The 12,166-nt window shown below is 41.2% G+C and overlaps 2 protein-coding genes across 2 annotated transcripts; one reads left to right on the top strand and one right to left on the bottom strand.

Annotated features, from left to right (window-relative positions):
* Positions 1-328: 328 nt before the first annotated feature.
* On the bottom strand, positions 329-7,685 carry ATG6 (AUTOPHAGY 6). Its single transcript, XM_048708269.2, has 10 exons — positions 6,974-7,685; positions 5,926-6,284; positions 5,081-5,251; positions 4,055-4,179; positions 3,481-3,529; positions 2,649-2,807; positions 1,868-1,950; positions 1,628-1,699; positions 1,127-1,276; positions 329-820 (listed from the first exon to the last, which is right to left on the bottom strand). The coding sequence occupies exons 1-10, from the start codon at positions 7,125-7,127 to the stop codon at positions 631-633; spliced, it is 1,512 nt and encodes a 503-aa protein (XP_048564226.1). The 5' UTR covers positions 7,128-7,685; the 3' UTR covers positions 329-630.
* An 84-nt stretch (positions 7,686-7,769) lies between these two features.
* LOC125544542 (Ubiquitin-like superfamily protein) lies at positions 7,770-11,887 on the top strand. Its single transcript, XM_048708270.2, has 3 exons — positions 7,770-8,495; positions 9,097-9,739; positions 11,406-11,887. The coding sequence occupies exons 1-3, from the start codon at positions 7,876-7,878 to the stop codon at positions 11,565-11,567; spliced, it is 1,425 nt and encodes a 474-aa protein (XP_048564227.1). The 5' UTR covers positions 7,770-7,875; the 3' UTR covers positions 11,568-11,887.
* The last annotated feature ends 279 nt before the right edge of the window (positions 11,888-12,166 follow it).

The raw sequence follows: 12,166 nt of genomic DNA, 5'->3' as shown, positions 1-12,166 counted from the left end.
GGCAAGTATTGGTATTGCCAATATTTAGCTAGCCAAATATTGGCAGCAAACCAATCATGCTATATATGAACGAGTATCGATACTCCAGTTGAGGGTGATATCAGTTTTCAATTGAGGGCGACATCAGTTTTCATAGCGGAGTAACATAGAATATGCTATATATGAACAAGTATCGATACTCCAGTTCAATTGCAATCCTTTTACTGAAAAGCCTATCTTTAATCGAATAATGTATACCTGTGATATTAGCGAGTACTCAGTATAACTAAAGCTACAGGTACTTCTAAAGAAATACACGTACGAATATAGGTGTCAGGCACAACGCAGGTACATTGAAACTGCATTCGCTGTCGTTCCAATTTCTCTGCACTTGTAGCGCAAAGCTGATAATACTGATCTAAACGATCTATTTCTTTACAGAGGGAGTACATATTAATGGAACTCACTCCAGTCCATATTTATATACATTGGGCAGGTACATGCATGGATGACTTGGAAGCAACAAGAAAACTAGCTATGCCTGGTATTTATGTACATCAATTTCATATTGTATTGTGATTGGTCAACATGGGGCTACAATCCACGATCCAGCATCTGAGGTCGGTGATTCCATCTGGTTAAAACATCACATCAACCCTTCTTGTTTGGAGACTGCGCCAAGTACAAAGATGCAGATGGCGGCGCGAAACTTGTATTGCCAATAAACCAGTAGAGAACCCACTTCAGGTTGCAAAGCATATATTTTAGAGCCTTTGTCCAGTTCTCCAGTTTATTAAAACTTAAGAAGATTGTGTAGCTCCCTACTTTGTCACCATCAATCCTGGGAAATGAAGAGATCAAATTAATGGTGCATACTTAAGATATCTTTCAATCTTAAGACTTCTTGCCTAGCTCTGCCAGTGCCCTTAAGTAATCCGGTACTTAGTAGTCAAACTAATTTTCATACGAACCAAAGAAAAAAAATAGAATCACAGAAATCACTTGACCACATATAAATAAAAATTTATATGGTTGCCAGTAAAACTTAGATCATCTGAACAGATTTCACCTCATGTTAAAATCATCAGTGACATGCCGTGAAATTCAGAACTAGCGCCAGAACCAATATAGTTGCAAGAATCCTTACTTGTAGGGGAGCTTCAATGACTTATCAGATGGAACATTGTTCTCTTTATCCAAACTTATGGCAAACTCGGAGAACTCTTGCAGGCAAGTGAGGAACCATGTCATGGCTTTGTCAAATCGGGTGCTCCAGAATAAATTCACAGGACCAAACCTGAACATCAACAATGCATCTTGTTAACTTCCCAAGCACGATGAACATGCACTGCTCAACAAGAGAAAAAAAAACGGACACCCGAAGCACACTGCCAGCAACTAGAAAGGATAACAATGATTTTATAACTTCCCTTAGACATACTCCCACAGGCACCGACCAACATAACAAATGCCTTACATTAGTAAATGATAAATAAGTCTGTAAATCTGCAAAGGATGTCCAGTCCAGCTATTTTACTACCATATACTGAACAGGTTCAATAATATAACCATCATTATTCTATTCCATGAGGGAGACCTAGATATCATCCTAGGAAAAAAGGGAGTACAGTTGCAGGATAATGCTTACAGTTCATAGGTATTATTGTTGATGTCTGTTACTCTTGGGTAGCTTCCCATAGGGTGAATCTTGATTCGATATCTGCATAGAAGCTCAGGAACTCACAGCAAAATCATCTCTTCTTGGAACAGTTCTAGTGTACGTAAGAATTGCTAAAATTTATCATTTAAGCAACTTAGCAATACAAGAATAGGCACTTGTTACCAGTAAATAGATGAAGATAAAAAAGGGCATGTGCGTCAAGGATACTGAAATTTCGGGAAGTACTGAGCCATGGTGTGTAACAGAAGAGCAGCCTGACCCCAAGCAGCATTTATCTCATCCCACTCAACCTACAGTCAAGGCAACAGAGGTTTGTGGCGTTAGTACATAAGATAAAATGTGTATACTCCAAATACAGATTTAATAGATCAACAGAACACAAGTGAAGCACGCAGGACAGTGAAATGAATCAACAAGGGGTCTGCATATCCAGTAAAAAAAACCAAGGAATCTGCATATTGCGGGAGTGCCGCCTCCTTATTAAGCCAAATGACCTTTGAAATTATAACCGTTGGATCACTACCAGTTAGGCGAGTAACAAATGGATGCGTCCCTTGACTGAATGACTGCATAGAATTTTTTCTGTACTACAAATAGGCATATATGAACTACAGATGCATCTGAATGAAAATTTATAGTAATCTAACGTATGATTCGGTTCAATTCAGTGTGCACGCAACGATGGTGCACTGCAGCTCCAGCATAATCTTGTACGCCATAACTATCCAAAGTTGCAGTGTCAAAAGTCAGCAGCTCCATTTTAAGTTAACATTTTAGTAGCCACTATAAATATCTATAAAACTGCCAGTGTCGAGTGCATAGAGTTGATCACCCTCATCCACGAACACTACATGGATGTTACATTTGTACCAATTATACAAATGTATCTAACTAATGTCTTGATTGCCATCCTTCAAACACAGTGATGTCATAATTGAAACAAATAGCATTAGCAATGTGCAGCACAGATTATAGCTTGTATAGTTACCTGTACATTAGGCAGACGACCGAGACGGAAGTTGTTTATTGTTCCAATCACTCCATCATGTGAAATATAGAATGCATCATTGAGAACATTTGTGCGCTTTAACAGTTCCAGGTGGACCTGTGAAACTTCTATCTTGGCCAAAACCGCATCTCTTTCTTCCTGAAAAGTGGAATACACTATATTCAGCCATGACTTGGAGCATCAAGGGAAAATGCTAACAAGCAGTTCAGATATTAAAAAATGCATTTTGAGAAAACAAATCGTGATGCTTTAAAAGAAAGCATACGAAACGTAACAATGCTGACTCAGCATAGACCATATTGGCTTGCTCGGTGACTACAGGGTGGGTGCATGCCCAGCCCACCTGCTTTCAAGGTTTCATCTCTACCACGTATGCTCACTGTTGAATCCCAATAAAAACGCCACTGGTGCGTGACTGTCATTTGGATTTTTTTTTATATTGGCTTTTCAAAATATTTTTAGTTATGCCAACAAAATACAGGAGCATAAAATAAACTATATAACTATTCACTGATCTGGAATAAGATGCATGGCTGACTTGAAACATCAGTTGGGAAATGCTGTTAATTGTGGTGCCAACAAGAATGTACTCCCTCCGTTTGCTATTATAAGATGTTTTGGATATTTCAATATGGACAACATACGGACTGAAATGAGTGAGCAAGCACACTAAAACATGTCTACATATATCCGATTTATAAAAAAGTTAGAACATCTTATAATAGTGAACGGAGGGAGTAGATCTCAAAATATGACAAATCAGTAAGTATATTCTTAATCTGACAATGTGTGGCCTGTAATAGGTATATACCTGGTGAGATGTCAGCTGAAACTGGAAGCTGTTGAATTCATGCCAATACCTGAATACAACTATGACACATTAGTTTTGTTTACAAAGTAGTTGGAGCTTAACATAAGCCAACCGAAAATAATCAGATTGCCCAAAACCACTGTTTAATTGGAAAAGCAATACCATGCCTGTGCTCCACTGGTGATATCTTTTGGTGCCAACTATATAGAAAACTATTTACAGTTAACAGTATACTACCTAATAGAACACAATCAATTTAATTTCGAACAGTCACATTTTGAAATGAGGAGTAGTTGCTATACTAGAAACATTATAACACTGTCCTTATGCCTTCAGTAGTCCTAATGCTTTTTACTGTAACCATATCACAGCTATTATACTCTAGAACAATACCATGCTGCATCTGCATCATGAAGAAAAAATGATCAGGCGTATCGCCTCTAGTGCCAAGTATACATGCTCACACCCGAAAGTAAACAGAAATTAATTTGAGAATCTATCCTTCTTCTTCTAGAAAAATTGTAAGACTAAAAATATGATGCCTGAACAGTGGCATGGTGAAGAAAACACCAACCGCTCTTCTAATTCTTCAAATTGTTTAGACTTTGTTTCAAGATCCTTCATCTCAGAGCTAACTTCTGAATATTGCTTTTCTGCTTCTTCAATAGCAGCTTTTAGTTTCTTTTCTTCTTCCTCTATCTGAAATGGCAAAATACACATAATGAAAAATCGAATTTGTAAAGTGTTACCTGAAAATATCTTACAAGAAACTAATGAATGCTGCCAGTTCGGAAAATAAAATGTGCCAATTAAAATTTTAACACATAAGGAATATCTTCTACAGTACACTGGCAAAAATCATGAATGGATACACTTCAATATATCTTTATATAGATGATTTATTACACTGTAGAATTGAAAATGTATACATTTTCATTGAAGGTACTGGTGCAGTGCCTACTTTGATTTATTAATAAAAATATTCCTTTGTCTTTCATTATCTTCTTGTCCGAAGCTGAGCACTTCTCTTAACTAGATAGGATTTAAGTGTATGTACAGAAAAGTAGACATCAATTCAGCATAGCGGGCATAAACTGTTTCCTACTTCTCCACGTTGTAATTAGCTGTGTTTAGAATGTACTCCCTCTGTATCAAAATATAAGACATTTTTTGACACTATGATACTGTCAAAAAGCGTCTTATATTTTGATACGGATGGAGTACAATATAAGGTCAATTACATAACTCATACAAAAGTAAACCCGAAATCGAGCTAACAATAATATTTCATGTAATTTCTGTTATCTTAGGTAGCTGCTCAAGACATATTATACACATGAATCATAAGAAAAATGTGTTTCCTTTTTCTTTTTTATGAGAGACTGGCACACAATTTCATCTATTGCTATTTGATATGACAGGAGCAAGTAGCATGAAACTGGAGTTCACTACAGTTCTTAGAATTAAGAATCTCTTGCATGTAGGTCTGTAGGATAAAGGCATGCATCTAGGATAACAACTACGCAATAAACCCTGCATCTTGTGACCTCAATCATTACCATCTAACATGTATATGTTATTATTAAATAGAGATCAACACCTTCTCTTTCTCCTTGAGGAAATCAGTTTCGCTAAGGACGTTGTAGGATTCCTGCTCCAAACGTTGAAGGCATGCATCATAAGCTTTGATGTCAGTATTTACATCCTCAATCTCCTTGTCCATCTTATCAGAAAGCACCCTCATACATTCCAGACAGAGTGGCTGCTCAACCTGCAATATATGTCATATTCACACATGTGTTAGCACTGCTTTTTTTTTTTTCTAAAAACCAAGACACTGATTAGTGTAGTGATGCAATGTACACAACATGCAGCAGCAAAAACAATGCAAATCTGATGAAAAGGAAGCAAATGCACATGCATGCATGTGCTCAGTACAGAGATATTTTAAACCATTTTAAAGCAACTTATTGCAAACTGAGTTTGTCAAGCAGCAATCTCAAAATACCCGTATTAGTAAATACAAGCAAGTTGACTGCATAGCATGGAACGGTAAGAGTTCCATATACATGAACACCACACACTATAAATACCCAGAGTCTCTTTAATCCGCAGGATTTAAAAAGAAACAGGAATAGGAAAAACACAGAATTGCAATGCCATGTCCACTCTAATCCTATAAGATTAAATTTGTTCTATAGTTTGTCTGATCGCACTACAGGGAAAAAAAACAAAGGATTCTTTCCAAGAGGCTTGAGTGGATGAAATTTCTTTGAAATATAGTGCAAAGGAATCCATAAGAAAAGTTCCAATGGGATTCAGTTCTACAAATCAAACAACCCACACAGGAAAACATTCATAATGATTCTAATCCTCCAAGAATCCTATGAAAATCCTTTGAATCAAAGAGGCCCAGTATGGAAACATTTCAAGCAACTTATTTACCTGAGTTTGTGAACTAGCAATCTCAAATGCCCGCTTTAAGACAGTCACACTAGAGTGAAATCCAGAATTGTTGCCTGGTGAAGGGCTAGTAGAGTTAACATTTGGAGGCGACAGATGCGCGCCACCTCCTTCGGAGGTAGATGTCTTGTATATGGAAGCAGCGGCAGGTGGAAGCATTATATATGACCCCTCTATTGCTCTTGTTGATTGGTTAGGCTCAACATGCCGGGCTGCTGCACTAGGTGGCCGTGGGGGAATCCCGGGGCCTTGAGATCTGTTCTGCTTGGACAACACAACGTAAGAACTGTCCATCCTGCTCGCCCCCATAATGCTGCCCTGAACAGAGGATGCATGCATACCTGGTCCATTAATGGCATAAGAAGTAAGAACCATTACTACCACAAAATATAATCTTCAAGAAACTTACTTAGTAGTGTGCACAAAAAAAAACATTAACTTCAACTGCTTGAAAGCGAAATCCGAGACACCGATGCATCAGTTTACAGAAAAACAAGCAAGGCAAATGCTAAACCTTATCTTATGCTAATATAAATGAAACAGTTTAGTTTTTTATCTGATTGGCAATTATATACATAAGCAATTCCAGCAGGTAGCATCATGAAATGTAAATAAAGAAGAAAGGTAGCTAGTACTTCTTTTCACCTAAAATTACCACTATACAAATATTTTCTTTTACACGTGCAAGCATTCGCTCGTTTAATTTTTATGAATGCAACAACATTCCTTTTACACGTAGCAGAGTTATATTTCTCGTCTAATATCGAGTGCAAACATGTCAAAAACTACTGTTCTCCAGAAACAGCTACCAATAATTCCATGAGAACTTATATGACACAACAAAACAATACCCCTTTTTTGCTAGAGAAAACTGCACTTGTCACACATAATTCAGTTACGTCGAATTCTTCGCTCACATAGAGCCGGCACTCCCTCGATTGTTACCGCAAAGCAGCCCTAGATTAAGACTTATGCAATCGCTACAGGCTCATAATAAAGAGGAACGAATCCAACGGGAGCAAAAAGGTACCGGAGTTGGCGTGAGCAGGCAACCTATCGGGGAATGACTCTACGCCGACGACGACTAGCGCCCGGTGGCATTCCTGGCACTTAAACCGCGGCAGCGACGGGTCCACTCCCCGGCCCTTCTCGCCGCCGGCGGCGGCGGCAACCTTGGGCTTCATGTCGCAGCAGTAACTCGGGTTTAGCTCCGGGCGTTCTCGCGCTTGCGGGATCCCGAAGCTATGCGTATGCAGAATTCCTCCGCCCTTCCAAGCTTAGGATTCCTGATGAACCCCGGCGTGGGGGGATCGAATCGGAGGCGCGGTGAGTCCGACCTGGACTCCACACCAGGAGGGAGGGACGGAGGAGTCGCGGACGGAATAGGGTGACTTCAACCGCACGCAGAAATGAGTTCGTAAGTCACCCTGACGTGGGGCGCCCACACCACGTGTGGGACCCGCCTGTCGGTCGGTGTACAGCGGCGTCTTCTCTCGACGCCGTCGCCGTGGCTTGTGCTGGTCTACGGGGAGAGGCCGGGGAAGTAGACCGAGAACGGCGGCGTGTGGCGGCGGCCTCGGCGCGGAGAGGAGCAGAGACAAGGCGGAGAAGGGAGAGGCGAGGGAGGCCAGCTGGCGGTGGCGGCGTCGGAGGGGAAGGGGATCTGGGCTTGGAGGTCTCCGCGTCGGCCGATTCCTTTGCTTGTGGGCAGACCGGCGTGTGGAATAATCGGGGACGCACGCGGACGGACGGATAGGCTCCCGAACGCGAGATCGGACGGCCTGAGTTATACCAATCCTAGGCGCTTCATGTCAAAAAGTCTAGCCCCCTCTTTCTCTCTCTCTCTCTTTTCCCCTTCCCTTCAACGACCTCCGCCAGAGGCCAGAGGTAGGACGCTAGGGTTTCGCCGACCACCACCGTCCACCGCGCGCCATGGCCGAGGCCTCCCAGTACCAGATCCTGGTGCGGCTCCTCGACGGCCGCACCCACTGCCTCCGGTTCTCCACGCCCACCGTATCCGGCGCGGCGCTCCTCGACGCCGTTTCCGCGCTCTCCCGCGTCCCCGCCGCATCCCTCCGCCTCGTCACCGGCCGCCTCGACATCTCGCCCTCCTCCGTCCTCGCGTCCTTCCCCGACGGGCAATTCCCCTCCGCGTCCGCGCTCCTCCGCCTCCGCGGTGGCAAGGGCGGGTTCGGCTCCCTCCTCCGTGGGGCCGCCTCCAAGGCCGGCCAGAAGAAGACCAGCAACTTCGACGCCTGCCGCGACATAAACGGCCGCCGGCTCCGCCACGTCAACGCCGAGCGCCGCCTCGAGGAGTGGAGGGCCGAGGCCGCGGATCGCCAGCTCGAGAAGCTTGCCGAGGACTTCCTCAAGAAGAAGGCCAAAGAGTCAGGCCGCGGCGGCGCCCGAGCTGCCGAGGTCGACAAGTACCTCGAGAAGTACCGCAAGGATGCCGAGAGCTGCGTCAACGCCGTGGAGGAGTCGGTACGTGCCTCCCTTGGGAAGAGGAAGGCTGTCCCCAAGCCACGTGATGCGAAGAAGCTTAAAATTTGGTGAGTGCTAGAACAACAACTTCTCTGTTGTGGTGTATACCCGACTGTACACCAATTATATTGCCATAAATTTGATAAACTGATGCATATTGTTTCAACCATAGTTCATTATGTGAATTAGTAGCTTATTTCATAAATTTATTTGTTTTCCTCTGGAATTTTAGTGTTTGATTTTGTTGAGAAGTTAGCCTAGTTAATATAATCTAGTAGCTTGTCTGGTACAACTGAGTCTGGATGCCAAGGATAAGTCTGGACTGTGTTTTTTACATGCTTGAGATCCTGTCTAATAGTTATTTTAGCTTAAATCGTAACCACATATACGGTGGTGCTCTATGTTTGATTTTATGTGACAAACATGATATATTGGTGGTGTATTATACTTTTATGTTCTATTTGTGCTGAAATGTATATAGTAGTTGCTCTCGTAAGTGGCTAATTTCAGTCAGTTGAGGGATGAGAGGCTATAAAGGTTTCTCTGTTGCAAATGTGCATCTTGTTTTCAGTTAGCTAATATAATCAAGCATGTTATACTGAAGAGTGCTGGACTGTGTGTGTTATTCTATGACGGTGCTAACTGCCTGATTGAATGAACTTGTTTTAGGATGGGCAAGAAGAAAGTAGCAGATGATGAGAGTGATAGTGACAGTGACAGTGATGTGGATGATAATGAGGGTGCAGATGCAAAACCCATAGCTCTTGATCATGGGAATTACTCAAATGAATCCGACAAAAGTGAGGAGAAGGTTGATCTGGCTTCAGTTTCTGGGTCACATTCAGAAGGAGAGTCCTCAGGTGAGAAGTCCCAGAGCAGTGATTCAGAGAAAAATGGAAATGCTCTTCAGGAATCCATGGAAGTAAAGATTAGATTAGGATGTGATTTTGAGTCGGGAGGTAGTTTGGAGTGTGAGGGGGGAACGGCAGTTCAGCCTGCTCCTGAGAACACTTCTGAAAATGGAACTTCTGAGAATGGTAAGAGTGCTCTTTCAGAACAAGTTCTGAAATCAGATGCTCCTGAGAACAGTTTTGAAAATGGAACTTCTGAGAATGATAAGAGTGCTCTTTCAGAAGAAGTTCTGAAATCAGATGATAAAACAGATGTGGATAACACCGGTTCAGCTACATCATCACTCCTTAATGACCCTGTGGTGCCTCCAGTAGACGAATCTGCTGATGTAAATAACAAGTCTCTTCTTTCAGAGGAGCCTGTGGACCTGTCAACATTCAGTTCAGCAGCAGAATTGGAGGTATGTTGTGTTTTTAACCCCTCCGGGTACATATTTATCACCACAGTTACATAATAACACTGTGCCAGACATGTTGATAGGAGGTAGTAGTGATTTTGTCATAAATAAAAGGAGACGTTGCTCTAGGCAGCTGAATTCTCGTGGTAATTCAGTAACTTGACAGTAAGTCAGCTGCTAGTACCAATTAGTGGTAATATAGCATAATTTGTGTACACATGTCATACTATCGCAATGACAGCACAAGTTACCTAAACCAGAGTTTTAAAGATCAAATTACTTTCAGCCCATCCAAATAGCATTCATGGTTCTAGTCACAATAGTTTGTTTTCTAATACTCAACAAGTTTAATGTTACCCTCCGAAACACTAGCTCATCCTATTCTATGCCCAATTTATCTTTACATGAGGTGCTGATGGGAATTGTGAATTTTTTATGCATAATCAGCTGGTGCAGAAGCTCATATATATTATTTGTGCTCAACCTGCATAATTAGCTTGTGTAGAACTTCCATTGTCATTCAGTGGATCCACCTGTGATAACAGTCGACTTATAATCATCGAGGTACTATAGCCGGTGTACTGCAGTTATGGGCCCTTAGGACAGCAGGAGTTGCCGCCTCCCTCTTGTTTGATTAGAAAATTTTCTTACTCCCTCCGATCCGTATTAATTGTCGCTGGTTTACAAAGTTGTACCAAACCAGCGACAGTTAATATGGATTGGAGGGAGTACTAGAAATTTTGACCTGGCAATTCTAACTAATGATCAGAATAGTTTTACTTCTCTTTATATTGGATTTTAATCCCTGGGAGTCTTTGGTGATAAGCTGGGTCATCTCTGTTGTCTATGCATTGCATAACTTACAAGTTCAAGCAATAATATGTCTTTCTACCATCGAAATTCTTCTCTCTTATCTATGTTTGGAAGTCTTAGGTGACAAGTTGAATCATCTCTATAGTAGTCTGCGTTTTGCATAGCTTAGGAGATGAAGCACTAAGAAATAATCAGTCTTTCTATCATCAAGATTCTTCTCTCATCTATAGTCTATTTCTCCCTATTCTAGTATCTCGTATCCTTCATGCTGTGTGCCACCCCTGCCCTCTATCATTTAACAAGTTATGAACTGTGGTTCATGACAAGACATCCAGCTCCACACTACTTTGGTCTGAGCTCTTTGTTCTAATGTCCACCTTATGTTCAGTACACCCTCTGTTCCAAATTTCCTGAAGTTCTAGCTTGTCCTAAGTCAAACTTCTATAAGATTGATTAAGTCTAGAGAAAAAATATACTAACATCTCACCGACACCAAAATTGTTTTTTCATTAAATTCATCATAGAACACATTTCCTTACATTATATGTTTGATTGATGTTGCACATCTTAGTGCATTTTTCTATAGACTTGGTCAAATATAGAGAAGTTTGAGTTAAGACAAAACTAGAAATTCTAATAATTTGGAACAGAGGGAGTATGTAAAATCTATTTGCCATCTTCTGTTGAATCTCATTTGTCTAGATCTTTGATTGTTTTTACACACTTCGCTGTAGAACTCACTATATGTTTTGAAGTTTGAAGTATCTCTGACATATCATGTTGCACTCTTTATATGTTTTGAAGTTTGAAGTGTCTCTGACATATCATGTTGTTCATAAACTCTGTTGTCATCCAGATACTTGGCATGGAGAAGCTAAAGCTTGAGCTCCAGACTCATGGACTAAAATGCGGTGGCACTTTAAAAGAGCGCGCGGCCAGACTGTTCCTTCTGAAAACAACCCCACTGGATAAACTACCAAAGAAGCTGCTTGCAAAACCAAACTCTGGAGGGAAGTGAGATGTAGTAGCAAATAACGATTACTATCCCAAGAAAACAAATTACGATGTCAAGTTCACCTGTAATACTGTACTTGTTGTAATGTGATCAGAAATCTCTCGCCCTGGCACTGGAAATTAACTAGATCTCTGTATGTATTATGTCGTTCCTTGCCGCTGCTTGATTTTTTATTTTATTATCGCTGGAGGTGCCTTGGCCTCGAGCGCTAAAGTTTGTACATTCACATATCCTGAGGCTGAATTTTCTTGTAATCACTGACGCCATTATCAGAACTTAATCTGCCCAAAGACATAATACAAGATGAGCTGACGCTTCCTATCTATTGTTGTGATTTTCACTGTTGCTCCTTTAGACGCAATGAGATGATGCACCATGGATTGCTGTGTGATTTTGGTTGCAATGTATTTCATTGAATTATATATATATTTGTATGAAACATGAATATTTGAATTAATAATATGAGAACTGAAACTAAAAATACATTTGATTTATTATATTTTTTTCAAAACGAAGGCAAAGATTGCCTCATCTATTAATTAAGTAGAAGAGAATTGCCTGGTTAATTACGGGAAACCCGGCAAAAACCGAAACAACAAGGG

Source organism: Triticum urartu, chromosome 3A, assembly GCF_056163025.1.
Source record: "Triticum urartu cultivar PI428250 chromosome 3A, HENAU_Tu73, whole genome shotgun sequence".
Classification (NCBI taxonomy): Eukaryota; Viridiplantae; Streptophyta; class Magnoliopsida; order Poales; family Poaceae; genus Triticum; species Triticum urartu.
Note: the sequence above shows the minus strand (reverse complement) of the source record. Positions and strands in the feature narration are given on the sequence as shown.